Source organism: Ailuropoda melanoleuca, chromosome 4 (assembly GCF_002007445.2).
Source record: "Ailuropoda melanoleuca isolate Jingjing chromosome 4, ASM200744v2, whole genome shotgun sequence".
Taxonomy (NCBI): Eukaryota; Metazoa; Chordata; class Mammalia; order Carnivora; family Ursidae; genus Ailuropoda; species Ailuropoda melanoleuca.
The window spans coordinates 68962966-68990199 of NC_048221.1; the positions used below are offsets into that span (position 1 = coordinate 68962966).

The 27234-nt window shown below is 48.7% G+C and overlaps 4 protein-coding genes across 5 annotated transcripts in view; 2 read left to right on the forward strand and 2 right to left on the reverse strand.

Annotated features, from left to right (window-relative positions):
- The window catches only part of C4H2orf92 (chromosome 4 C2orf92 homolog), a 33214-nt gene extending 28796 nt beyond the window's left edge, over window positions 1-4418 (reverse strand). The window contains exon 1 of the mRNA XM_034659036.1: window positions 4290-4418. The gene's annotated coding sequence lies outside the window, so the exon portion shown is untranslated. The remainder of the gene's footprint in view (window positions 1-4289) is intronic.
- Window positions 3974-13058, forward strand: ACTR1B (actin related protein 1B). 2 transcript variants are annotated; one of them, XM_002912392.4, is made up of 11 exons: window positions 3974-4145; window positions 6188-6252; window positions 7537-7612; window positions 8922-9047; window positions 9393-9517; window positions 9750-9966; window positions 10103-10195; window positions 10287-10461; window positions 11476-11537; window positions 11794-11834; window positions 12002-13058. In XM_002912392.4, exons 1-11 carry the CDS (start codon window positions 4098-4100, stop codon window positions 12102-12104), a joined length of 1131 nt encoding a protein of 376 aa, XP_002912438.1. In that variant the 5' UTR covers window positions 3974-4097; the 3' UTR covers window positions 12105-13058. The 2 variants fall into 2 exon arrangements, with proteins under 2 accessions (XP_002912438.1, XP_034514926.1); XM_034659035.1 differs by lacking the exon at window positions 3974-4145 and adding an exon at window positions 4179-4376.
- A 7024-nt stretch (window positions 13059-20082) lies between these two features.
- LOC100464713 (cytochrome c oxidase subunit 5B, mitochondrial) lies at window positions 20083-21902 on the reverse strand. Its single transcript, XM_002912393.4, has 4 exons — window positions 21747-21902; window positions 21122-21195; window positions 20855-20954; window positions 20083-20281 (listed from the first exon to the last, which is right to left on the reverse strand). The coding sequence occupies exons 1-4, from the start codon at window positions 21847-21849 to the stop codon at window positions 20169-20171; spliced, it is 390 nt and encodes a 129-aa protein (XP_002912439.1). The 5' UTR covers window positions 21850-21902; the 3' UTR covers window positions 20083-20168.
- A 108-nt stretch (window positions 21903-22010) lies between these two features.
- The window catches only part of FAM178B (family with sequence similarity 178 member B), a 117067-nt gene continuing 111843 nt past the window's right edge, over window positions 22011-27234 (forward strand). Inside the window, exons 1-3 of the mRNA XM_034659027.1 lie at window positions 22011-23169; window positions 23876-24006; window positions 25025-25078. Of these exons, the coding sequence (XP_034514918.1) occupies window positions 23962-24006; window positions 25025-25078 (99 nt within the window). The 5' untranslated portion in view covers window positions 22011-23169; window positions 23876-23961. The remainder of the gene's footprint in view (window positions 23170-23875; window positions 24007-25024; window positions 25079-27234) is intronic.

A 27234-nucleotide genomic window follows, 5' to 3' on the forward strand; every position in this document is an offset into this window, starting at 1 on the left:
AGGGGGGGTTCTGATTTGAAGATGGCAAATTACACCCCAGCATCTGACTCTTCAGTTCACCCCAATCTTCCACCCTAGGTTCCCAAGGAAATAATAAGATAAGAGCTTAAAAGGAAATCCAACAGAAATCAAAGGGGAAGCACTCAGGCTACAGCAAGACAATTTTCAGAGTTAATTTAGTTGACAGTATTTCCTTAATAGTTTTGTTTGATCACTGATTTCTTCTCAAATCATTGGTGGCCATAGCTGGGTATCTGTAGTAGAAAGGATGAGGAGGTGGCATCAGCCATAACATTCCATCCTGTCTGTCTGTCTCTTGGAGAAGTCCGCAAAGACCCTATCCAGTGGTTCCTCCATGCATCCAAAGAACTGACCTGCATTGGTAACTTTTGTCTTTATTAGTAACGTGGGTATAAGGAACAGTTACTGAAATTCAGAAGATCAAAGGACTCTAAGTGCTAGGGAGACATCCAGGTAAGAAATGGGGGAGATGCTGAGAGGAGCTAGAAGGAGCAAGGAGGGAGTGGCTGGCCCTGTGGGTTTGGGGGATTCTCTTACCCTATCATTCTCTCCTGCCCCTCCTTGTTTTTTGTTCTTTTTGTTCCTTTCTCCCACCAAAGTAAGGTTTCTGAGCTCTTCCTCTTCATGGTTATCTCAGAGGATAATTGATGAGCCTGCCCTCCTGCCTCTGTAGCTGGGTTCGCTGTATAGCCTTCAATAACGTGTACTCTGGGGGCCCTTTACAGCCACTCCTCCCCCAGCACTGTTGCCCCTGCTGCCCAGGGCTCACGGAGTTTCTTTGCAAGCAGAACCCTAGCACTTCTTTCATAAATGCTTAACTATTTGTCATGCAGATACGTTTTCACTTCAGTTTTTTATTTCATTTAAAAAGTAATATATCTTGGGGCGCCTGGGTGGCACAGCGGTTAAGCGTCTGCCTTCGGCTCAGGGCATGATCCCGGCGTTATGGGATCGAGCCCCACATCAGGCTCCTCTGCTATGAGCCTGCTTCTTCCTCTCCCACTCCCCCTGCTTGTGTTCCCTCTCTCACTGGCTGTCTCTATCTCTGTCGAATAAATAAATAAAATCTTAAAAAAAAAAAGTAATATATCTTAAAGGCAGACATATAGACCAATGGACTAGAATAGACAGCCTAGAAATAACCCTTCACATATATGGTCAAATGATTTTTGACAAGGGTGCCAAAACCATTCAATAGGGAAAGGACAGTCTTTTCAACAAATGGTGCTGGGGAAACTGGATATCCACATGCAAAAGAATGAAGTTGGACCCTTACCCAACATATATACAAAAAACTCAAAATGGGTCAAAGATCTAAATATAAGAACTAAAACTATAAAATCCTTAAAATAAAACAGGGCAAGAGATGTCTAGGTAGCTCAGTCAGTTAAGTGTCTGCCTTTGGCTCAGGTCATAATCTTAGAGTCTTGGGATCCAGCCCTCTGTGGGGCTCCCCTCAACAGGGAGTCTTCTTGTCCCTCTCCCTCTGCCCCTCCCCCGGCTCTTGAGCACTCAAGCGCGCACGCTTTCTCTCTCTCTAGTAAATAAATAATCTTAAAAAAAAATTTTTTTTTTTAATAAAACAGGACAAAAACTTCAGGACATTGGATTTGGTGATGATTTCTGAGATATGAAACCAAAGACACAGACAACAACAACAACAAATAGACAAATAAGGCTTCCTGAAAACGCAAAAAAAAAAAAAAATAAGTACATCAGAAGACACTATTAACAGAGTAAAAAGGCAATCCACAGAATGGGAGAAAATATTTGCAAATATCTGCTAAAGGATTAATATCCAGAATGTGTAGAGAGCTCCTAGAACTCAACAACAAATAATTGATTCAGAAATGGACAAAAGATCTGAATAGACAATGCTCCAAAGAAGATATACAAATGGCCAATAAGCACACAAAAAGATGCTCAACAGCACAAATCATTAGAGCAATGCAAACCAAAACCATGATGAGATACCACCTTCTACCCATTACGTTGGCTACTAAAAACAAACAAAACCAAAACCAGAAAATAACAAGTGTTGATGAGAATGTGGAGAAACTGGAACCCTCCTGCACTGTTGTTAGGAATGTAAAATGGTGCAGCTGCCATGGAAAACAGCATGACTGTTCCTCAAAAAATTAAAAATAGAATTACCATATGACCTAGCAACCCCATATGTGGCTAGAAATGCCAAAGAATTGAAAGCAGCGTTTCAAAGGGGCATTTAAACACCTATGTTCATAGCAGCGTTATTCCCAATAGCTAAGATGAGGAAGCAACCCAAGGCCCATCAAGGAATGAATGAATAAGCAAAATGTGGTATATTCATACAATAGAATGTTATTCAGCCTTAAAAAGAAAGGAAACCCTGTCACACACTCCAACATGGATGAACCTTGAAGGCAAGCTACATAGAATAAGCTAGTCACAAAATGGTAACTATTTTATGTATTCCACTTATATGAAAGGTATCTAAATGCACAGAAACAAAGTAGAACAGTGGTTCCCCTGGCCTGAGGGGAGAGGGAATGGGGAGTTATTGTTTAATGAGTACAAAGTTGCAGTATGACAAGATGGAAAGAGTTCTGGAGATGGAGGATGGCAACGGTTGCACAACGTTATGAATGTATTTAATACCACTCAACTGTACACTTAAAAATGGTTTAGATGGTAAATTTTATGTTGTGTGTATTCTTCCACAATAAAAAAAATGGGGGAAAATAATATATACATGAACAAGTTCAAAACAACTCAATACCAAAAAAAAAAATGTTTATATTGTAAAAAAAGAATTCTCCCTACATTCACCAAGTCCCTTTCCCATATGGGCCCTGAAGTTGCCTTATATACTCTTTGGAGACTCTCACACATGGCAACATTCTGTGTCTGGCTTTCTTTGCTTTGACTTAGCCCTATGTCCTGATGTGTTTCATATGAGATTATATAAAATTTCATTATGTTTAATGGTTGCACACTGGCCCATTTTATAAATGCATACTTACAATTCCACTTGCATAAAGTTCCCAAATAGGCAAAGGTGTTACAATTCAGGAAAGCAGTCACCTCAGAGGAGGAGCCGGGCGGCGACTGAGAGGAGCGGGTAGCTTCTGGGGTGCTGGTCACTGTTTCTTAAACCCAGTTACGGTTACACAAATGTGCCCACATTGTAATAATCATTGATACGTGATTTCTGCACTTTTCTGTATACTGTGGTGCTTCACTTTGACCAAATTTAATCTCACAGTTTAGTGGGAAAGGTGTAAGGAGAAGCAGATAACTACGGCTCCGTTTGGTAAATGAATTTAGGACTCCCTTTTACTGTGGCGGCCGCAGACCCCAGCTGTTGCTAGCTGGATAGCCCCGGGCTAGTCCCAGAGTTGTGAGGCCCCTCGGTTCCCGCATCTGCAAAATGGCAATGAGAATACAGCTACCTGATAGTAATTGCAAGGATTTAATATAATCTATGTAGAATGGGTGGAAGTACTCCGCACACACATAGTAGGTGTTCGATTAACGCCAGCTACCAAGTTACCACAGAATTGTAATTTTCACACGGAAAAGGATTCTCCCCAGGGCTCGGTAAAGAAATGCTTTGGGTAAATACCCAGCGCCGGCCTCCTAGGGGACTACGTGCTCACAAAATAGCGTGGTCGCAGACGCTGCCGCTCGGGAAAGAAGTCTTCCCGGACAGGTAACTCTCAGACACCCCCTTGTCTCTGCCCAAGTCCCCTTTAAGAGCTGAGCCATGACGTCACCCTCCCTACACGGTGCAGCCTATCTTGAAAGCGCCCCGGCAGTACTTCCGGGAGGCCTCAATTGGCTAGTCAGCTCCCAGAGGCCCCGCCCCTTTGCCTGCAGCAGGCCCGGGGCGCCGGCCGTCAATCCGCACAAGTGGGAGCGGTGATTGGCCGAGGTTGAGGGGCGTCCTCCAGCCAGCCCCGCGGAGGCTGGCGTAGGCTGTGCGCGCGGGATGGGAGGGGCGCGGTACAGTGTCTAGAGCGGCGGCGGTCCAGGTCTGCAAGCCCGCGGGTCCCTCTTGCAGCCCCCCCGCTGGGCGGGGCCGGCCCGGGCCGGCCATGGAGTCCTACGACATTATCGCCAACCAGCCCGTGGTCATCGACAACGTGAGGCCCGGCAGTCGGGGGGGGGAGGACGGGCGCCCTGCCCCGGGGGCGCACGCGGCGGCGTCGGGAGGGACCCCCGCCCGTCTCGACTAGTACTCCTTGCGCTGCCCGCCCGCCACGTCCGCCAATGGCTCTCCTGCTCACCTGGCTCTGTAGCTCGGGCCTTGGGGTCAGCCCCTCCACCGGTGCAGCGGAGCTCCCGCCCGAACCCTCTCCGAGCCCGGCGGAGAGGTACTGGAGAGGCAGGAGACCTTCTGCCTGGCGGCACTTGATCAGCATCGGGAGTGCTGGAGTCACAGCCCAACGGCCCAGCCATGCACCCGTGTGTCAGGCCTGGGGACGCACTCTGGACCCTTCTTGGCTGGGGGGGGAGTGGGGGGGTCACTGGTTAGGTTTCGGCCGCCGCCCCTTTACCCCCTTCTCGGGCTCTGGGTGCCCCTCCTTGTGGAAGAGGAGAGAGGGCATTTGTCCTTTTGCACAGTGCTGGCCTGATCTTTCAGAGAGTTCGCTTGGTGACCTCTACTACAGCACTTCCCAAGGAGCTGCAACTCTTAGCAGGACCTCCAGAGTGGACAGGCCCTGCTGTGCTCTTTGACTGGAAAAAATTTATATCGGTTAAGTTTTGCCAACCACATATACACCATCACCTGGTTGGCCACTTGGCCACTTTGACTCTCTCTTTAAGTACTTGCACAGCTGGCAGGACAGTGGGGAGAGTTCAGGACCATTCTTCCCAGGACCCATAGTAGTTTGGGATAATGGTTTGGAAGCTTCAGAAAAAAGTTGCCTGGCTTCCTTGTGACCTTGTCCTTCAGCACTGGGGCACAGCATGTCTTCGGCTGTCCTCTGAGGATTTCTGGCCTCATAACTTTCCAGTCCATGGAAGGAAAATGAAGGGCAGGGAATCTATAGATCTGCCCCTAGCTGGGTGTTTACCTGTGCTGTGTGTGCCTTGGAGTTTTTGACAATGACTCACTCCTCTTTCTGGGATGTTTCTCCCTCCCACATGACCCCATATAATCCTGAATGGCTTTTTTTTTTTTTTTTTTTTTTTTAGTATCCACGTGGGCTCCTTGAGTCACAGTAGGGGCTGTTTAATAAGAAGGCTAGAACTGGGCTTGGGGGTCCTCTCCAGCAGGCTACAGAAAGGACTAGGGCACTTCCTTTCTTGGTGGGCAGATAATTCACTTAGGCTAACCAACAAGCTTAGGAGTTCAGAGGACAAGCTGCCTGGTCCCTGTGGGCTTCTAGCCCCTCCTCTCTAACATGAAGATGCTTATTTCTGTACCACAGACCCAAAAGGTTGTGATGGTGATCTGTGGCAAGTGAGGTTGAGAGGCTGATTCCTTCATTAGTGGGAGGTTTCTAGATGCCAGGTTCCCTTTAAGATCCTAAGTCCAGTTTCCATGCTGGAGCACTGGCAGAACCAAATTCTTTACCTGTAGTCTTTGGAGAAGCCACTTGAAGAGAGGTGCCAGTTGTCGCTGTGTACACAGTGATCTTCCCTGGTGGGTCCTGTATGTGGTCCATGTCTGCTGGGGGAGGGGAGGTGGCCAGGGGCATTGAAAAGAAACTATGCTCGGAGGTTGCTTCTGGCTGACTTTTGGGAGGAGCTTGTGCTGCTGTGGATTGATTCCTCCTGCCTGGAGCTGAGCCTAGAGTGTGCAGAGGATGATATACTTCATGGTTTCTCAATCTCCACAATATTGACATTCTGGACTAAATAATACTTGGTGTGAGGGGCTGGCTTGGGTATTATAGGATATTTAGTAGCATTCCTGGCATCTACCCCCTAGATGCCAGTAGTCCTCCCCCCCTGCTCTCCCCTCCCCAGTCTCCAGACGTTGTCAGGTTTGGGAGAGGGGGCGGCAAAATCCCCCCGTAGTTGTAAATCACTCATGTACTCGTAAATGATCTTGCCCTCTTGGCAGGATCTCAGACTTCCTCCCCAGGCTGCCATGATGTACCAGTTCTCTCTACTGCAGGGCACTGCCTTCATCTGGACTTGTATGTCAGGAGCTAAACAGTGTTTTTCCTTGCAGGGTTCAGGAGTGATCAAGGCTGGCTTTGCAGGAGACCAGATTCCCAAATACTGTTTCCCAAACTAGTAAGTATTGCTCAGGCAGCAGCCCTAACCTTTTTGTTGGATTCCTGGAAAAACATTGGCTCTGTGTCACAGCTCTCTTTGGGGCCAACTCTTGCCCCCTACCTATAAGGGAAAACACCAGATTTGTGAGGCTAATGCTGTTACCGGCTCTGGAAAGACAAAAGAAGTGCTCTGGGCTTCCTCCTCTATGAAGTCTGATTTTGGTCCCTCCTTGAGCCAGGGAGGGAGGGAGAAGCCACCAGCATTCTCTTGGGAATAGGGTGGCATAGCAGCAGCAAGAATGGAAGGGAGACACCTCTGGAAGAAAAACCTAAATTCAAGAGGAGAAAGAGTGGAAAGTTAATGCACAGCCATCCCTTCCTCCCAGGAATTGTTTCTTTCAGGGCTTGTTTATTTTCCAACTCTAGAAAATAATGGGTTTCTGTCAAGGGGAGGGTTTCCCTGAATGGAGCCAGTGACAGTAGGGGTCAGAGGGGTGGGAAAGCACAGAGGAAACCTGGAGTACTTCAGCTACTGTAGCCCATTGGGAAGTTTTTCCTAGGTGGTGCCTCTTCTCAAATCCTGGAGGTTTTAGAGGGATTGGTCTAAGTGGGATGTTGGGGGGATCCTGAGGCCCCCAGAGTGGCCGGCTATACCAAGAACCCCAGGCTAAGTCTGGGGACAGGGCCAGCTTGGAGTACCAAGCACTCAGTAGGGCTTCAGCTTTCTTTTCTGAACTCCACTTGGGTACAATTAAAAGTTCCTATTGATGTGCAGGGAATTTGGGTCAAATTTTGGAATGGTAGCTCGTCCAGTCTTCCAAGAACTGAATCTGTATTCTGAAAGCCCTTCCCCAGTGGGAAGGGGCAGGATCAAATGAATGAGGGAGGGGTGCACAAGGGAGCCATGACCCAACTTCCTGGGACCTTGGTCTGCAGACAGTGGTGGCAGCCCTGCCCTCCTGAAATCGAGAGTGTGGGCTGAGTCATTGTGGCTGCAGAAGCTGACCCTCTGCCAGGGCTGGACCATGAAAGGCTGAGATTCCAGAGCTCTCCGCCTTCTCTGGGAGGGAGGGTGGGGAATGGAAAGGATGCCTTTTCTTCTGACCCTGAGCATGCCATCCTGCCAGGGCCTGCTCTGTAGGCCCATGTCCCCTAGGCCTGGGTTCTGGCCTTTGCCACGTGGCCACATCTGAACGCTTTGGAGTAGTTACCCTTTTGACCACAGGAGTTAGACTTCGGTTTTCCTGGACGTGGGCTCACCCATGCCCCCCACCCACCTTGCTAACTTGACCTGTCCTTGCAGTGTCGGGCGCCCTAAGCACATGCGAGTGATGGCTGGAGCCCTGGAGGGGGACCTCTTCATTGGACCAAAAGCAGAGGTAACACCTGTGGAGCCTGCCTTTGCCTGAGCTTGGGGTCTTCACAGTCCTGGGAACACAGGCTTATGGTCAGAGCTGTACCTCCTGAGAGGGAATCTGTTTTCAGGGGCCATCTGTCAGGTGTCTTCCTGGGCTCTCAAGGCTCCAGCTCAGAAATACTCTGAGATTGGGGCGCCTGGGTGGCACAGCGGTTAAACGTCTGCCTTCGGCTCAGGGCGTGATCCCAGCGTTATGGGATCAAGCCCCACATCAGGCTTTTCCGCACTGAGCCTGCTTCTTCCTCTCCCATTCCCCTGCTTGTGTTGCCTCTCTCGCTGGCTGTCTCTATCTCTGTCGAATAAATAAATAAATAAATCTTAAAAAAAAAAAAAAATACTCTGAGATGGCACGATGGTTCCTATATGGGGGAATAGACTACTTCGTGTCCTGCCTTGTAGAGTGATTTGGAAGCTACAGAGGAAAGAACTGATTAAAAAGTGACTTAAGAGTCTGGATCCCTCAGATTTGATGACTAATAGAAATCAGTGTCATGGGGCCACCTGTTACCCTTCAGGTGGGGTGACTTGTCTAAGTGCTGCATGGCCAGATGAGGCCCTGAGGGGAGGAGCGAAGGTGTAGGGGGCGGCAGCAAGTGTAGCTTAGGCACCTGGGGAACCCTGAGGAGGGGGCCTGAGCCAGGGGGGCCTGAGCCAGGGGTGCAGAGATGCAGGGCTCTCAGGACCTGGGGTCGGTAGGAGCCATGGCTGTGGGTGAGAGAAGTCAGGTGGTGTTTGGTGAGAAGGGGTACACTCTGGGGGGACACCGAAGGGCAGGTCCATGCAGGACTTGTGAACAGTGGCTGAAGAGCTGGAAGGAGCAGTAAGCAGCAGGTGACCACCGAGGGGACAGCATGGGATTGGCCACAAGGTGGCTCCTTGGCACCAGAGCAGTCACCATGGAGTGGTGGGGAGGGAAACTGGCCAGTGTGAGGAGAGAAGAGGGGAGAACGCGTTGGCAGTGAGTAGAGAAACCCGGGAAGCAGAGGAAGGAGAGGACTAGAATGGAGGGGAGGACCAGGATGGGAGGGAGCACATCACCACCGTCTTTGTCCCCTGCCAGTTGAAGCTGACTGGGCTCTGAGGGCCTGAGAAGCGGCTGCTGGACAAATAAGCCTGTGCTGAGTTTAGGACCTGCCCCTAGGCATGGGGACGCCTGGGAAGCAGTGGTGGTTCTATTCAGGGCAGGTGAAGGGGCGGCTTCCAGGAAGGCGGAAAGCAGTTGTTGGAGAGGGGCCGGGTGCTCCTGCTGACCTTCCCACCTTCCCTCGCAGGAGCACCGGGGGCTGCTGGCCATCCGCTACCCCATGGAGCACGGCGTGGTGCGGGACTGGAACGACATGGAGCGCATCTGGCAGTACGTCTACTCCAAGGATCAGCTGCAGACTTTCTCCGAGGAGGTGTGGCAGCTGGCCCACCCGCCGGCCTCCGAATTCCCCGCTCTGCCCTCCCGCTGCTCTTTCCTTCCTGCTTGTGCCGCCACGCTCCTCTGCATTTTGTTAGGGCCTGCTGCCTCTTCACTGTGTGTATGCGGGTCCACACAGTCCGTAGCTGCCAAGTAGAGTTTTCCAGAGAAAGCTAGATCTCTGGAAGAGTCACTGCTGGCAGATAGTGGGATGTTGCCCTGGGAAGGACAGCAGGCTGCAGCTGTGCTCAAGCGGGGGTTTTGGCGGTCGTCTAGGAAGACCCTTTTAGGGCCTGGCGTGTTGTCTTTGCGTGTGCTGAAACCCTGCCATCTCTTGTAGCACCCTGTTCTCCTAACGGAGGCTCCACTCAACCCAAGTAAGAACCGGGAGAAGGCCGCAGAGGTGTTCTTTGAGACCTTCAATGTGCCAGCCCTGTTCATCTCTATGCAGGCCGTGCTCAGCCTGTGAGTGCTCCCTAAGCCCTGGGGTCCCCTGAGTCCCCATCCTCCCTGTGGCCATCCTCCTGCTCGTGTCTGACTTCCCTGTAGAAACAGCCCCCTGGTAGCTGTTCCTTTAGGGAGCTCCTCAGGTCCCTTTTTCAGACTTGATAATGCAAATGTCCCAGGGTCCCTTCCAGGGGTGAGGAGGTCCCCATGCCTCAGTGGCTGAGGTGAAGGGTTGCTGACCTGGTGACAGGTATGCAACAGGACGCACGACGGGAGTGGTTTTAGACTCAGGGGACGGGGTCACTCATGCCGTCCCCATCTATGAGGGCTTTGCCATGCCGCACTCCATCATGCGGGTGGACATTGCTGGCCGTGACGTCTCCCGCTACCTCCGGCTACTGCTGCGCAAGGAAGGCGTTGACTTTCACACCTCAGCCGAATTCGAGGTTGTCCGGACCATCAAAGAGGTGACAGAGGGCAGGAGGGTGTGGAGGCAGGCTGGGTGGAGAAGTGGGAGGTGGTGGCACCAAGGCGTGAGGTTGAGCCCTGGGTGTGGGTTTCCCGGTTGCAGCCTTCTGAGCGTTGTGTCCCTGCCCACCGCAGCGAGCCTGCTACCTATCCATCAACCCGCAGAAGGATGAGGCTCTGGAGACAGAGAAGGTGCAGTACACCTTGCCAGACGGCAGCGTGCTCGACGTAAGTTGCCGGGCCTGGCGCTGGGTGGCAGCGGTGATGCTGGCATCTAGAGGAAGAAGGGGCCTGTCCCCCTCAATCTTGTGTTCCAAAGGTGGGGCCAGCGCGGTTCCGGGCCCCTGAGCTGCTGTTCCAGCCAGACCTGGTAGGTGATGAGAGTGAGGGGCTCCACGAGGTGCTGGCCTTCGCCATCCACAAGTCCGACATGGACCTTCGCCGGACGCTGTTCGCCAACATCGTGCTTTCGGGTGGCTCCACGCTTTTCAAAGGTAACACCATTTGGGAGGTGGTGATCAAGACTAAGGTACCATCAAGATTCAGACCACACCCCACTCCCTGGAGCCTGGGACGTGGCCCATTTTCTACTGGCTTTTTGGTACTCAGCATTTTTTTTTTTAAAGATTTAAAATTAAATTTTATTGACCCTGTAAATAGGTAAGTTCACATAAGATATAAAATGCGTGAGATGACGTCTCCCTTCTCCCACTGTCTGTCGCCCCGCTCCCTCTCCCGGCAGTTACAGGTCCGTCAGCTGTGTGCTCAGCAGCACTGTGCGAGTGTGAGCAAATGTGGGTTGCCCCTTGCTTCCGCTTTTACACCCATCATAACATGCTCCGCAAGCTGCACCCTGTGTATTTTTCACATAGCCCCATATCTGGAAGATCTTCCCCCATCGGTGTGAGCTCTTTCACAGCTGTGCAGCATTTTGCTGAACGGATGTGCCGGCTCCCCGCTGACCTGCTGCTGGCCTGCGAGGTTGTCGCAGCCATCTCTAATGACAGAGGTGCTGCGTCGGATAACCTCTCATAATGAGCATATCCCTGAAGGGGACATCCCGGGAGACTTGCTGAGGCAGACGGTGGGCATAGGTTTTTGTTATCCAGTAGGTACCCCCAAAGTCCCACCAGTTACGGTGGGAGTCCCCCAGCGCCCTCCCAGCACTGCATGTGATCTTTGCCTCTGTGATGGGCAGAAATGGTAGATATTTCCCCTGATTTGTCATTTACATTTGACTTTGCTTTGGGTGGAAGAGCCCAGGGGCCAGACTGAGCTGTGACTCGGGGTTCCCTCTCACACTGCCTCTCTGAGGAAGCTGGGCCCACATCAGGCATGGTGCTGGCTCTTTCCTGCCCTTGGGGTGGCTCGCCCCCATCCTTGATCCTGGAAAGAACTACTAAAAGAAGGGTGGCAGCAGCTGGGGGTGCCAGAGGGTGGAGATGGGGATGCTAGTAGTAAGGGGGTTTGGATGTGGGCCCCTGGCTCAGCCAGTCTTGTGTTCACAGGCTTCGGTGACCGATTGCTAAGTGAAGTGAAGAAGCTTGCCCCAAAGGATGTCAAAATCAAGGTGAGGTTACAGGGAGCCCCATGGGGCATGGGGGTGCTGGGCAACCTTGACTGGGGAGAGGAAAGGGCAAATGCCACCTCCAGACACCCTCTCACTCCCAGCTCTGCTCGGCTGCCTCCTTCCTGTTGGGCTGTTCCCACTGCTCCCAGCTGATGCGCTTGCTACCTGGCCTCAGGCCCTGAGGGAAAGGCTTCCAAGGCTGGGTGAGGGCTGCCGTGTGGGGATGGGCAATTACATTGCTGCTTGTTCCCTCTAGATCTCAGCCCCTCAGGAACGGCTGTATTCCACGTGGATCGGGTGAGGCGGGGCTTACGGGGAGGGCTCTGGGAGGAGATCATTGGCCCAGGCCAGGTGGAGGTGGGTGGATTTCCCTCCCAGGTAAAGGAGATGGAGCTCTGAGTGCCCAGAAAGGGTCAATGGCCCAGCCCTCGGGTCCACAAGAGTCTATCCCTCCCTTCTCACAGTGGCTCCATCCTGGCCTCACTCGATACTTTTAAGAAGATGTGGGTATCCAAAAAGGAGTATGAAGAGGATGGCTCCCGTGCTATTCATCGTAAAACCTTCTAGTGCCCAAAGAGATGTAGCGTGTTGGGAGAGTGGGAGGAATGAAAGGGGAGTCAGAGCCCTTAACCCTTTCTGGTCTGGACTCACATCCTAGGCCTAGGGTCCCCTGCATGCCCTGAACCCTGCCTGGGCAGGTGGGGCAGCCATGCTTCCCTGCAGCCCTCCCCTGGACACACACACACACACACACACACACACACACACACACAGTAACATTTAGCTGCATGGATGGAGTCATGAGCTGGAATTTAGGAATTGAGGAGCCCAGCTTTGGATCATTCAGGGGTCCCCCCCTTGGGAGGGTCTTGCTCTGACCCTTGGGGCCGCTTCCCCAAGCTCCAAGGCCAGATACCCAACACCCCCATTTCCTTTGACAGGATCCCCCCCAGAGCCAGAGTGCCTGGATGCCTGCATAGCTAGCCTTGAGGTGTGGGGTAGAGGGGTGACCAGGGGCTCCCCACTGGTGCCTCACTGCTGCCTGTGCCATACCTAGGCATCCCTTACCCTATCGCATTTAGTCCTCCTGTCTTCCTGGGTGGATGCCTTGGTGTAGGCTGCAGACTAGGCAGTCTTCCATCCCCAGCCAAGGGTCTGGCCCAGGATCAGACCCTTCAGAGCCAGGGCAGAGGATCACGGGGTCCAGGTGGCCACAGTTTACTGCAGTCCCTTTAAAGCACTTCATTGACACCGCTCCCTCTCCTTTACCTTAGTGCCCTGGATAGGAAGGGGTTAACGGTCTTCATTTGTTGAGAGGAAGCCACTTCATCTGGAGTCAGACCTAGAGGGAGTAAGGGGGGCCCATTTCCTTTTCCCACCTCTCCCACTAAGGAGGTTTTCATTGCCCCTGTGGCCAAGACCCCCACTTCCCTCTCCCAGATATGTACAATAATTTAACACAGTTGCCTGAAAACTTTTTTTGTAAATCATTATAGTAATAATTATGGACAAGGCCTAGTGCGTGGCTCTGTTTTCTTGTGGTTCTTTGCGTTGTTGTTCACTTATCCATCCCTGGGGACTCTGGGAGAAAGGACCAACAAGAAGGCAGCATGGCACTGGCTCTAGCTCAGAACGCTGAGGGTTTCAGTGGTTGGCGGGGCAACGTGGCACAGCAGGCCTCAGGAGGTTGGGCTCTCAAGCTGGTGGTAGAATTCCCCAGCCTCATTACCCACTTGCTGCAGTCCACCAGGAGGAGCAGAGAACTCAGAAGCAGAGAACAAGGCTGCCTTCCTCGGCCTTATTCATAGACAGGACCTCGTGGCAGGCAGGGCCGGGGCTCGGGACATCCGCACCCACCCATTCTGTTTGGGCACCTCTGCTGGCCTGCCCAGACATGGCCGAGGATGACAGACCCAACAGTGATTCGGGCTCAGGGGTCAGGCCAGCTGGATGGAGAAAGTTGGGGGAGGTGGAGAAGGCTGTGTTGATGAGCTAAGCTCTGAAGGGAGCAGCTGAGTAGTGGCAGGGGATGGGAGGGTACAGTGAGGCATGTGAGAGTCGGTGACTGTCTGCCCTTTCCTTCCTTCATCAGGGATTTGGATACCTGCAGTATGTCCAGGAAGGTGCCAAAGGTTTGGGGCCAGTGGTAAACAAGACAAATCTTTGCCCCCAAAAACATATGGGTCAGGGGAAGAAGATGGACTGGCCATTTTGGTAGCATTGTGAGCCCAGGAAGAGGGGCATCTAACCCAGCAGGTGGCGGGCTGACTTGCACGGGTTCAGGAGGGGTCAGCCAGGTACGGGAGGGTGTTCCAGGTTGAGGTAAGAGCTCAAGGGGATGCTGGGGACCAGTGGGGCTTGAGAGAGGAGCATGGACCCAAGTGATGCCAGGTCAGCAGGGAAGGGTAAGTGGTCTCCTGTGGTTATAATGCAAGATAAACCCAAAAGGGAGGTTGGGGCCGCACGTGGAGGGCCTTGAGAGGGTTTTTAGCTGGGTGATGGGCAGCCAGCCATGGGAGAATGGTTGTCATAGGCATGTGTTGAAGGCATTTGGAGTTGGGGTTGATGGAGGGCTGAGAGCTGAGATCAGATAGTAGGGGAAAGCTGACTGAGGCCTATCGTCACAGGGCATTTTATGAGGCTTTGTGGTCACAGAGTAGTTAAGCCTGTATGAGCCCTCAAGGGGAAAACAATTTACAGAGAACCCTTTTTGGGGTTGAGCTCATGGTACCACTTTCTCCAAACTACACAGGTTTGGAGCATTATTACTTGACTCCTCCCTTTTCCTTATCTTCTCCACATTCTGCCATTTACCGAGTTCTGTTGGTTCTTCTATAATGCCTTTCCTGTCCGCCTCTCCTTTACTGAGATGGCCTCTACCACCCTGTCTTACAATGCGAGCTTCATTCTCCCCCCTACCCAGTCCATTTGCTCTTCAATCTCAAGCCCATATAGCCTTGGTTCTGCCACTTCCTAATCCAAAATGTCAGGCAGCTCTCCACTGCCTGGCAGAATAAAACCAAATTGATGTGATGCAGGGGAAATCCCCTTCATCAACTACATGCCGCATTAAATTCAGGCCCATTGGGATCTGTTTCTTTCCTGTTTTAGGTTCACACATCATCATGCTTTGCCCGCCAGCTTCTACTCTGCTGGGAATGACTTTCCCTCATGTCTGTCAAAATCTCATCATCTAAGGCCAAAGCACAATGCAGCATCCTCCCCACTCCCTCTTCCAGTAGGGACAGTGTGGTTACAGATCTCTGGTTATGTCAGGTTTCCCACTGTGGGAGAAAAGCTACCGACAGAAAGGTGGTAAGGCTAGGACGAACTTTGTGGTGTTGGATTGGGATTGGAAGTATGGAGTCATGGTTTTCAGTACACATACAGATAGATGCTGAAATAAACAGACCTCAGTATGTGAATGCTAGGGTTGGAATATATGTGTATATTTCCCAGCCCTGTCTGCTTGGAGGGCCTAGACACAATGACACCCCAGTAGCAACCAGCACATACAGTGTTCGGATCGGGGCTTCTAGATACCCCTCTTCAATAAAAGGAATCAGAGCTCCCTGGAGGAATTCCACATCTAGGACAGAGAAAGTATAAAACGAGCCTCAAATATCCTGTGGTACCACAGAGTAAGGAAGTGCCCCAAAAAGGAGGGGGGCTTGTTGTCTTAAGCACACAGAAACCAACTTGAAGGAGCTACCCACTGATCAAATCTGTGGTGGATTATAAGCCATAGAATAAAATATTTATGAGTCTACTCTGATATAAATAAACTGAATAGATGTATACATGCAGGAGAAGGGACAGTTCTTCCTTACAGTAGTTCAATTCCTGTAGAAGGAATAATGGAAAATGGAAATCACCATAGGCAGGCAAACACCACAGTACTAACTGTTATAGACAAAAATGGATGCAGACAGTAGTGAGCAAGAGCAAGGACATTTGCACTGCTTCAGAGTATCTCTCCACAGGATAACTAGTAACTATAAAAAGGAAAAATTGTAACTTTATGGTGGAGAAACCTAGTGGATAGCACCTTAAGCCAATGACCAAAGTGTGCATCCCCAGTCATTCGTCACTGTCTCTTGAGGTGATGCACAAGGATGCCATGTCACCTGTACTGTTCCCATCACCTCAGTCTAGCCAGGAGCAAACAGGCAAACCCAAACTCAGGGCATCCTACAAATTAATGGACCAGTTCTCTTATTCAAAAATGACAGGTTATGAAGGTAAAGACAGCAACTGTCAGAGATGGGAGAAGAATGAGGTATGATAGTGAAATGCAATATGAGGTCCAGGACTGGACCAGGACCTTACTGGGAAAGCCAGCAAAATTAGTGAATAGCACCATATGAGTGTGAATTTCCTGGTTTCAATCATTGTACTGTAAACATTAGGGGAGACTGGATGAGGGGTAAACAGGAACTCTGAGCAGTCTCTGCAAATCTAAAATACCTCAAAAGGGAGGGGGGGAAGAGCTCAGACTCAAGCTAAGTGTTCTGCATTCACTGTCCTGTCACAACTAGCTAGCTGCGTAATCCTGAGCTGTTCCTAGGATTCCCCATCTCTAATATGGAGGTGATAATAATAGTACCTACCTCATGAGTTTAAAAACAGCCTGGGGGCGCCTGGGTGGCACAGCGGTTAAGCGTCTGCCTTCGGCTCAGGGCATGATCCCGGCGTTACGGGATCGAGCCCCACGTCAAGCTCCTCTGCTGGGAGCCTGCTTCTTCCTCTCCCACCCCCCCTGCTTGTGTTCCCTCTCTCGCTGGCTGTCTCTATCTCTGTCAAATAAATAAATAAAATCTTAAAAAAAAATAAAAACAGCCTGGAAGTTTGAGCCTGGAACATTTTGTGCAAGAAAATAATAAAACTGCTCAAAGAATGACAGGGACATGTCAAAAGGCCACAGGCGCCAATTTGAAGAAGCTCCTACAGCCAAATTTAGAACAAATTAAACACCAGAAGCTAAATAATAGTTACGAATTATAATCCACTGAATATAATAAAGCAGGAGTCCATTCTGACATAATCAAAGTTTTGGTGGGGAGCAAGTTACATCTCAAAGTGTTACCCCCATAAGATACTTATTAATAATTAAGGAGCAGCTGCGCAGTGAAGAAGTCTGGCAGACGTTAGTGTAATCAGGCGACCAGAGTAAACCCTATCAGCAGTGGGACAAGGTGACATCGTACGCCTAGTAAGAAGAGTGCAGCAGCACCTCTCCAGTGCTCGTGCCCAAGATGCACAATCCTGAATCCAATCCTGGGGGAACATCACACCAACCCGAGTTGCTGGTGTAATTTTCAGAAGTGTCAAGGTCACAGGAATCAGAAAGACTGAGGAGCTGTTCCAGAGTGGAGAAGACTAAAGGGACATGACAACCAAAGGCAACGTGTGATTCTGAACCGGCTCTATAAAGGACATTAGAGGTACATTTAGCAACCCTTGAATAGGGTCTGAGGATTAAATGGCAGAAATGTATAAATTCTAACTTCCTGATTTTGATGGTCATATAGGTATATAAAAGAATGTCTTTGTAAAATACATATATTGAAGTGTGATGGAGCATCAGATCAGCAGCTCACACTCAAATCGTTCCAGGAAACAAGTTCTTTATTCTGTACTTGCAGATTGTTTGATACCATCAGAGTGAGGCTTATCTTCTTCCCTTGTGAGGGGAGATGGGATCCAACTTCTAAGCTGTGAAGTATCCAGAGGTTTAGAGGGAGCCCACTTCTACCCAAAAGCAAAGGTGTGGTATTCCTAGTGGGGTATGTTACATTTCCTGTCTGCCGCTAGGGCTTCCACTTAGCAAGAGGCGAGGAAAAAAACTGCTCACAGTTACATGGTCAGCCCAAGGCAGAGGTTCTCAGCCTGGACTACACAGTGGAATTACTTGGGGAACTTTAAAGTTCTAGCCTGCTTCCCACCCCCACTCTGCTTTAATGGTCTGGGTATGACCTGGGCATCAGGAGTTGTAAAATTTCCCCAGGCGATTCTAATGTGCAGCTAAATTTGAGACCCACTAACTCAGGATGCAGTAGTTGAGCTTTCTGGTCTATTGTTTCCATAATAAAATTATCACACACTTTGTGGCTTAAAGCAATATAAACATCTTCTAATTCTACAGAAGTCTGACATGGGTCTCACTGGGCTGAAATAAGGTATCAACAGGGCTGCATTTCTTTCTGGAGACTAGGGAAGAATCATTTCCTTGCCTTTCCTGGCTTCTATAGGCTGTATTCCTTGCCCTGCATTCCTTGGCTTGTAGATCTCTTCTTCTGTCTTCAACAATGCTGCATCTCTGACCATTCTCCCACAGTCTCATCTCCCTCAGACTCTCTTCTGCAACCCTTCATTACTGAGCCCACCTGGATGATCCAGGACACTCTCCCTATTTTAAGGTCAGTTGATTTGCAACCTTAATAACTTTTTATTACATGACCTAACATATTGACAGGTTCTGGAACTAGGATATGGACATCTTTGGGGGGGCTTTATCCTGCCTACCACAGTCTGGACATGTACTGGGGATTTTTCTTTCTTTAGGGGAGAACTGGTTATGATTTTTTTTTTATTTTATTTTCTAAGCAATCTCTACATCCAGCGTGGGGCTCAAACTTACAATCCTGAGATCAAGTCTCATGCTTCACCAACTGAGCCAGCCAGGAGCCCTGAGAATTGAGTAGTTTTAAAAAGCAGAGAAGAGGGTCTTGAAGTTGAGGGAGGGAGAAGACAAACCCAATTAATGACATGGAGAGTCAAAAGCTCACCCTAAGATGGGTGCAAAGGAAGGCTGTGGAAAAGGAAGGAGGAATGCAGGAGGCACGCTGGACAGAAGGGCTCAAAGGCAGTACCAGAGCATTCGTCATGATAGTTATTGGTTAACTCTCGTTCAGAACAGCATTTGAGGTGGGAGTGGTAAGGGTAGATTTAATAGATGGCTGTCTAGGCAGTCCCCTTCCCAAAGGGAAGGGCCTTGAATGGCAGACAAATGCTCCAGCATTTCCTGGAAACAAAAGATAATGACAGCAAAGAATGGAAGCAGCAGCTCTGACTATACTTTGAAGAGCAAGTAAGGCCAAGACTGGGTGAAAGGGTCTTTCCCCAAAGCTCCCCATCATCAGCTCAGCTCAAAGACCTAGTCTGAATCAATTTTGTGAAGAAAGCAACTGACTAAAGCCACTTCTGTGGCTAATCCCAACAAAAACGATTTTTACATTTTACAAACAGCTTTTGAGAACTTAATTGTCCAGGATGTCAAAAATATATAGGAGCTGAAATGGACTTTTAAAAATTTCTTTCAACTCTATTTTTTATTACTATGATAAAGTTCAAACATACAGAAGAGTAGAACAATGACTCTTCTTGTACCTGGCTACAATGGCTCAATCTTACCCCACACTCCTCTTTTCTTCCCACTGTTTTAAAGTTAATCCCAGACATATTTCACCCCTACATACCTCACCAAGAATTTCTAATGCATAAAGTTAATTCCATTAACACGTCTAAAATTTAATAAATCCCTAAATGTCAAATATCCAGAGTTCAAATTATTCAATGTTTTCTTTACAGTTGCATTTCTTCAAATAAAGATCCAAACAAGGTCCATGCTTTGCTCTTGGCTGTTATCTCCCTTACATCCATTTCACTTGATAGGTTCTCCCTACTTTTTTTTTTTCCTGATTGCAATATTTAAATTTTAATTTAAAAAAAAAATTTTTTTAAGTAGGCTCCATGCGCACTGTGGAGCTTGAACTCATGACCCCGAGTTCAAGAGTAGCATGTTCTGCCAACTGAGCCAGCCAGGTGCCCCTCCTCACTGCAGTTTATTTGAAGAAACTGGTCATTGATTTCTAGAATTGTCTCATATTCTGGGTTTTACTGATGATGTCTCCATGAACTATGCTTCAAACCCCAAGACTTCAAAGCCCCCAGAACTCTGGTCACAAGGTCACCCTATTTTATAAGAATACTGTGAGCCATCTGCCAGGCTCTTTCTTTATATTATGTTATTACTTCTAACACCTCACAAGGTTTTTGTTTTTGTTTTTTTTAACTTACCCTCAGAGGGCATGCTCCCAGTGACAAAGCTAAATGATGGAGCCAATATTACAAGTGGAGTCAGCCTGACGCCACAGCCCAAGTTTTCCCCATAGCAGATGGTCCCAATCGTGGTATTATGGGACTGTCAATCTCCATGTGCTTGCGTACACAAGCACATGGATGGCAAAATAATATTAACAGCTATTCCCAATGTAAGAATCCATGCCTCCCGGGGCGCCTGGGTGGCGCTGTCATTAAGCGTCTGCCTTCGGCTCAGGGCGTAATCCCAGCGTTCTGGGATCGAGCCCCACATCAGGCTTCTCTGCTAGGAGCCTGCTTCTTCCTCTCCCACTCCCCATTTGTGTTCCCTCTCTCGCTGGCTGTCTCTCTCTGTCAAATAAATAAATAAAATCTAAAAAAAAAAAAAAAAAAGAATCCATGCCTCCCTCCCAAAAAATACAGGATAGAAATAAGACCAGCCAACTATGGGAGAAGGAGCCAATGCAATGGCTAGTCTTTATTGGAAAGAAGAAACTTCACAGCACATTTTGAGTAACTTAGTGCAAAGGCTCAGTGGGCCAACTGGTGGGGCACCAGCTTGTAATGGGTTCCACAGCTCGGGCATCGCTGGGCCTCGCCTTTGTGCAGCCAGAACCAGATGACGGTACTATTGTCCTCTTCACCTGAAAGGGAAAAGGTGGTTGAAGGCCATCGAACCTAGATGTGGAGGCTTTCAATATTAACCTTATCCTCAGACACCTCTAAGACACAAAGTTATGGCTGACATCTTAAGAGATCAATTCAAGCTCTCTTTCCCCACTTTTCAGATGAAGAAATGAGGCCCTGAGTTTACTTATAAGTAAACAGAGCTCACATCAGAGCCACTATTAGGTTCTAACAGTTCTTCTGCCTATGTAGAATCCCAAAGCACAGTCCATTCTGATATATATCCCTACTACCTAGGTAGTACAAATGGTATCTGGCAAAGAGGAAGTACAATAAGTATTTTCTTGATGAATACTCCTTCATGCCGCATCTCCAATGTTCTATGCCACTTTACAGTAAGGACAATGTACTTAATTAATGAAGGTTAATGAAGCTTGAAAGGGCCAGGGGACCCTTAGAATAACTCATTTACACACATCTCCCCTTTATACACACACACCATACACACAAAAGATTGGAAACATCCTACTGACATCCTGCATAGAATATATTAAACAAATGGGACCAAAAAAAAGTGGTGCGGTACTTACAGATGCAGCCCACTATTCGCTTGTTGGTGATAGACGGGACTAAATTAGGGTCTTCCTTGGTGCCTGCAGCTGCCTTTGGGGCTAGCATATTGTATGGGTCCTGAAAAAGAATTAAGCCATTATGCCAAATGATCCCTACCCTCCAAAGGCTAGTGGTACTGTTCCCACACAAGTCAGGTTCCCTATCTCAAATGCTACCAGAGAAGACCGTTCTGATTCCATCCAAAACCATGAACTCCAGAGAAGACACAGAAAGGAGTTTCTCACCAGTCCTTTCCGTGCAGCCATCAAGACCTCCCTCTCCAGCCCAGTCGCCTGGTCATCATCAGTAGGAACACCACCTAAAGAAAAAACATGAATTACGATGTTGTCTGAATTATCAAGACGAAAAAAGCATATACATAAATGTTTCCATATAGTTTACAGGCTCCTAAAGGCTACTCATACACATTGTCTCCTAAGGACCATTGTCACTATCGCCAAGAGCGGCAGCATAGGGTAACCTTTTCTTCCTTCAACCACGGAGGTCAATATTTCTACATGATTTTTCTAAAAGCAAGTCAGAGTACTAGTGGGGTTCATGCAACTTGAGGTGAGCGCGGGTCTGAAGGGCAGCTTAGTCTCTCCGCATCCCGGTAGCAACCCTTGTTCCCCAAGGTCACCCGGCACCTCAGTTTACGATTCTTTCGCAGCCGGGGTCAGTCTAGTGGGCGGCAGCACAAGCGGCCGGGAATAACAGGGAGATGCCCGCGGAGCCTGAGGTACTCAGGGCCCCGGAGCGGTCGGTCACTGGGGCCCCGAGAAGCTGAACGGCCCGCCCCTCTTCGCAGCCCCAGCACCACCCCGGGAGGGCAACGGCGCCGGTCCCTGACGCGCCGGGCGGGCCGAATACCTCCAGACGCCATGGTGCGCACCGCAGCGACTCCATTCGGACCGCGGGCCCTGAGGGCCTGAGCGGCCAGCGCTCCAACTCCGCGAAGTAACCTTGAAGCCATCACGCCCGCTACAAACACCAGCACTTCCGGGAGCAGGCTCCGGAAAGAGGCGTGACTTCCGGGGTAGGGCTTTCCCCCAATCGGGTGTCAGACTTCCGTTTCCTCCAGGCCTCGAGCCCGCCCCACTCACGTGGCTCTAGCAGCCGGGCTGGAGAGTCAGCGCATGCCTAGTTCTCACTGCAACGGTCGCTGCGCAGCGTCAGGAGTACGGGGGCTGTCTCGGTGTGAATTGTAGGCTCCTGGGGCTCTGCCCTTAACTAATGCGGGGGCAGGTCGTTTTGCGCCTTTGGGACTCCGTGGCTTCTTCCATAGAATGAGGCGACCGCAGTGGCGTTCCTGTGCGTCTTTCCTGCTAGCTGTGCTCTGTAAACGAGCAGGCTGCTTGATGGAAATCGTTAAGCCCGAGTGTGTCAAGACACTTGCTGGACCCCCAGATGATTTAAATTTATTTTATTTTTTTCCCCCAAATGACTTAAATTTAGGAGCGGGTTCCTGAAGGCCACTGTGTTAACCGTTATGTGGGTTCGCCGGGCAGTGTGATGCATCGCGAGCTTGTGGCATTGGCCCAGCCTGTAAGAACTTGGGCAGGACCTACCCGCAGTCCTAACATCGGTTTCCTCTAACAGGGGTACTGAGGTGATGAAGTCGTTATCGGTAATGAGGTCCAGGCCTAAGGTGGGACCGGGGAGGGGAAGGAGGAATGGGCCAGATTTAGGGCTCCTCCCAGGACCAAGACCTTTGGTAATGTGGAGTGAGGGCGTGGGCTACATCAGGAGGTTATAGGGACGCTGTTGTGCCTTGACTTGTTATGATTTAAAATCCTTGTTTTGAAAGCTTGTTTTGGACAAAGTTGTTTGTGGTTTGAACTTGTTTTGAAGTTGGGTATTAGGACTTAACTCTCGCCCTTGGCGTGGAGAGGACTATTATGTCATTGACACCATAGTAACAGCAGTGGGTCGGTCCATCATATGACAGACTTTTAAACTTTAAAAACCAAGAGGTTTAGCCAACAACTTGAGAGTGTTCAGTCTGGGCAAGGCTACTCTTTCTTGATCTAAATAGTTCTCTGAAGATCTTGAGACTCTTTCTCCTGCCCTAGTGAGGCTACTTTTGGTCAGCAGTGGTGTTGAACCATGCAGCAGTCTTAGAGAAGGGACATCGGTCCCAGCCTGGGCACTCCTAGGCAGTGGCGCAATCCATTTAGTGATCCCTTCGAAGCAGCACACCTTCCTGCCAACACGGGTGCCTTGGCAGTGAGGAACCTAAGCTGGAACCTTTCAACCGTTAGTTGGAAGGACTGACTCTACCCAGTGTGGAAAGGTACACCTCAATTAAATTTGGACTTTCTTTCATCTCCCCTTTGCCTGGAACAATAGCGTAATTAACCTATCACTGGTTTGAAGTATGTTATTTCTTTATTGGCTTATAAAGAGATATCCTGTATGCTATTGGCTTGTGAAATATTATAAATTTTAACTCCCTCAATGAACCTGTGTTAAATAAATTATAAGTAAAGACAGCCTCAGTATCAGCATAATTTGCCCCAAACAAAATAGGGGGAGCAAGAAGGGAAGTTGATAATGAGAAATGGAATCACCAAAGGCACCTGGGCCAGAGTTCTCTGGTTAAAACTGAAAACATCTTCCATAGTTCCCGTTGCCCACAAGCTGAGGTGTGCAAGCTTCTTGGAAGGGTGGGCATTCAAAAATGTAAACACTACCCCTCATCGGCTGCTAGGACTTTGTTCACATTGTCAGTATAGCCCTATTTCAGTCTGACTCCATGCAATGTTTCCCTACCAAATGGAGATTGCCTTCAGAGCAAGAATTATGCTCTATTCACCTTTGAATCCTCAGTGCCTTCTAGAGGCCCGGCATTTAACAGGAGCAAGTAAATTTTAGTCAATTTACCTCTTGGAGAGATTATACGGAATAAGTTTTCTAGCGCTTTTCCTGGCCCAGTGAGGTCAATTTGAGGTACGCTGGGGAGGGTTGAAGTCCCAGGTGTTTCCATCTGTCCCGTGCAGGTTATATTTTCAAAAGGACCTGGTGGAGCATTCCTTCACAGAAGCACATTTGGTCTTCATGGGTGCCCCCTCCACCAAGCAAAAAAATGGTCTCTATTCTGAGGCAAAGAATGTCTTCATCCTCTTTAAAGGTGAGTTTTGCTTTGAATGGCTTCCAGTGCTACTCCCTTCTCTCTTACCTCTGGTGCAACCACTCCAAATTAAATTGGAAAGAAAAAACTTTTTCCATAAACCTTAGGAATGTTCCCCAAGAATCTGTAGTTGATTTGTATCTGTGGTTAAATGTTTAATGCTAGAGAAAAAGCATTGGTCTGAAATACAGGTGTTCTGGAGTGGAACCCCACCAGTTAGCCTAGCCAATTGCTTTGTCTTTTGGCCACCCATTTCCTCATCAGTAAAATTGATTAGGCTAGATTAGTATTTCCCAGAGAGAATTGCATGGAATCCTAGTCTCAAGACACGCTGTTCCTAGAAAGGACTTGGGAAGTCCTGCATTTGATGAATTCCCTCTTGGAGATGCACATTCTAGCATATTAAAGGCTCTGATAAGGCTTGCAGCAAAGAATCCTGTTTAATTCACCTGTGGCTTAAGCCAGGGTTTTTCCATCTTCATTGACCAGTGCCAAGTGACCTTTGCCAAGAAGCACCTAACCCAACTCTCAGCAGACCAGTGAGACATGCAGTTGTGAGGTGTTACAATTCCCTGCTGCCTGATTAGAAGACGGTTCACTCCAGTCTATGAAATAGAAATAAGGTTTATGCCTAATCATAGGACATTTTTGCAGGTCCTTATTCAGCTCACAAAGGACCTGGGATTCTTCGGACTTTGCAGGTCAGCTCCTGATGTCAGGACCAGTCTCTAAGCATCCCCACCCACGCCCCACTGCCTCCAGCTCCCACCAACCTTTGCTCACACCCCTGCCCCCTAATGTCTCCTTGGGAAACAGCCCCCCACCCCGTACTCCTGCTCTATCATTGTCTTGCCAAAATAAGAAACTTTCACTGAGTATTATATTTTTACCTTTACAGGATAATTTTTAGTGGTCAAAATAACTACACATTGTAATAAGTCAAACATATAATGAGTAAGGAAAAGGTTCAATGTTAACAGTTTTGTGTTTCTCCATTTTTTTCCTTTCTCTATGCCAGGGTTTCTCAACTTCAAACACCATTGATATTTTGGATCGGATAATTCTTTGCAAGGTAGGGTGCAGTCCTGTGTCCTTTGTAGGATTTTTAGCATTTCTGCCATTAGCATTCCCTACTGGTGACAACCAAAAATGTTTTCAGCCATTGCCGTGTGTCCCCTGGAGGGCAAAATCACCCTGATTGAGAATCACTGCTCCATGTTCATACAGACATATTCAAACAAATGCACATACAAGGGATGTTTCCTAAAATATACTGATATATAAGTGAATATCAATTACAAAAATACATATTACCATAAAAATTATTAGCAAGTTGCTTTTTTAAAAAAATATTTTTTGGACATCACAGATCAATACTTTTGGATTTAACTCATTTTATGTAATTGCCGCATAGTGTTTGCTACTATAAATGTACTGTAATCTACCCATTTCCCCCTTGATGAGTATTCAGAATAGTTTTGCCTCAAACAGTGCCACAATGCATGTCTGTGTACACGTAGCCTTATATCTTGGAGGGTGTGTACATTAAACACCAATAAAATCTGCCAAGTTGTTTTCCCAAAAGTTTGGAGCAATTCATGTTCCCACCAGCAGGGCATGTGAGCGCCCGAACCCACCTCCGCACCCTGAGATTTACACATCTATGCAAAGTTTGCCCCGTGGGTGGATAAAAAACGAGATGCTGTTGGTATTTGCATTTTCAGTTCCCTGACCTCCAAGGCAGCTGAGCATCTCCTCATATGGCCATTTGCATTTCCTCTGCTGGGAACTGCCAGGCTCAGCCACTCAAGCAAGCTCCTTAATCTCTTTTTGCCTGTTTTATTTTCTTTCTGTTGGGCATAAGACCTACCTCTGGAGCTGTTATGAGGACCAAATGAGTTAACACTTGTAAAGTGCTCAGAACTGTGCCTAACATGCTGTAACTGCTGAGTTAATGCTAGCTGTAAAATGGACTATTTATGGGGCACTTGGGTGGCTCAGTCATTAAGTGTCTGCCTTCAGCTCAGGTCATGATCCCAGGGTCCTGGGATCAAGCCCTGCATGGGGCTCCCTGCTTGGCGGGAAGCCTGCTTCTCCCACTCCCACTCCCCCTGCTGTGTTCCCTCTCTCGCTGTCTCTGTCAAAAAATATATATATATATTTAAAATGGGCTATTTATGGGACCCCTGGGTGGCTCAGTCAGTTAAGCATCAGCCTTTGGCTCAGGTCATGATCTCAGGGTCCCAAGAGCAAGCCCTCATGTTGGATTCTCTGCTCAGTGGGGAGTCTGCTTTTCACTCTCCCTCTGTGCTCTCTCGCTCTCTCAAACAAATGAAATCTTTAAAAAATAAAATAAAATTGTCTATTTGCTGTATTCATAATTTCTTGGATTTACCCCGATCTCCAGAAGGATACAAAGGAAGCTAATACAAGTAGCTACCTCTGTGTATTTGTGGGGTTGAGAAGGCGGTGGTGGTTGGTGGGGAACAGGGCCATGGAGGCAGGGTGGGACTGAGACACTGCCCCCCTCACCCCCTCCCCTGACATCTTACACAATTTTGGGTTTTGTTTTAACTATGTGAATGTATTACCTATCCAAAAATGAAGAAAACATTTTTTAATTGGCTGTTTATATTTTTATTAGGGGAGGTTCTTTATCTTACTGACTTTCAGAGACTCTTTGAATGTTAGGGAGGTTGTATTGAGTCCTTTCCATGGGCCAAGGCTGGTCCCTATTCAAAGGGAGTAAAATGTGGCTTCTTCCTTGAATCGATCACAAGGAAGTGGAAGGGGTGAGGAGTTGTTCTTGGTTTGGGCAGAGTTCTCACAAGCTTGAAAGAATGGGGTCATAAAAGGTCCTTAATCTGCATTTCTCTTGCTCTGGCTGGGCCACAGAGGCCCTGACCACTTACAAAGGCAAGTGTAGGGCCAATTTTTAATTATAACGAGTTGGGGGGGGGGGGGCGGGGCCTGTTGCTGTGTGCAGGCCTGCTGGGATCCTGCTTCAGCCAGGGACAGCCCAGACCTCAAGGGCCACCTAGGGAGGCCTGAGGAAGGTGTGATAGAGTGGCTGAATCTCCCGAAGCCTGCTGGGAGCTAGGACCCTTCTGGCAGAAAAGCCAGGTCAGAACAAATCAAATGTTTTTTTTTTTTAAATTTTATTTTATTATAAAAAAAAAAAAAAAAAAAAAAAAAAAAAAAAAAAAAAAAAAAAAGGAAAAAAACCCC

What these genes read in the sequence shown, in the direction of transcription:
- ACTR1B (XM_002912392.4), top strand. Translation starts at nt 4,098, where the DNA reads ATGGAGTCCTACGACATTATCGCCAACCAGCCCGTGGTCATCGACAAC. An exon ending in AGCCCGTGGTCATCGACAAC is followed by an intron (nt 4,146 to 6,187) that starts GTGAGGCCCGGC and finishes TTTTCCTTGCAG; the next exon opens with GGTTCAGGAGTGATCAAGGC. An exon ending in AAATACTGTTTCCCAAACTA is followed by an intron (nt 6,253 to 7,536) that starts GTAAGTATTGCT and finishes CTGTCCTTGCAG; the next exon opens with TGTCGGGCGCCCTAAGCACA.
- LOC100464713 (XM_002912393.4), bottom strand. Translation starts at nt 21,849, where the DNA reads ATGGCTTCAAGGTTACTTCGCGGAGTTGGAGCGCTGGCCGCTCAGGCC. An exon ending in GCGCACCATGGCGTCTGGAG is followed by an intron (nt 21,196 to 21,746) that starts GTATTCGGCCCG and finishes TTTTTTCTTTAG; the next exon opens with GTGGTGTTCCTACTGATGAT. An exon ending in TGGCTGCACGGAAAGGACTG is followed by an intron (nt 20,955 to 21,121) that starts GTGAGAAACTCC and finishes ATTCTTTTTCAG; the next exon opens with GACCCATACAATATGCTAGC.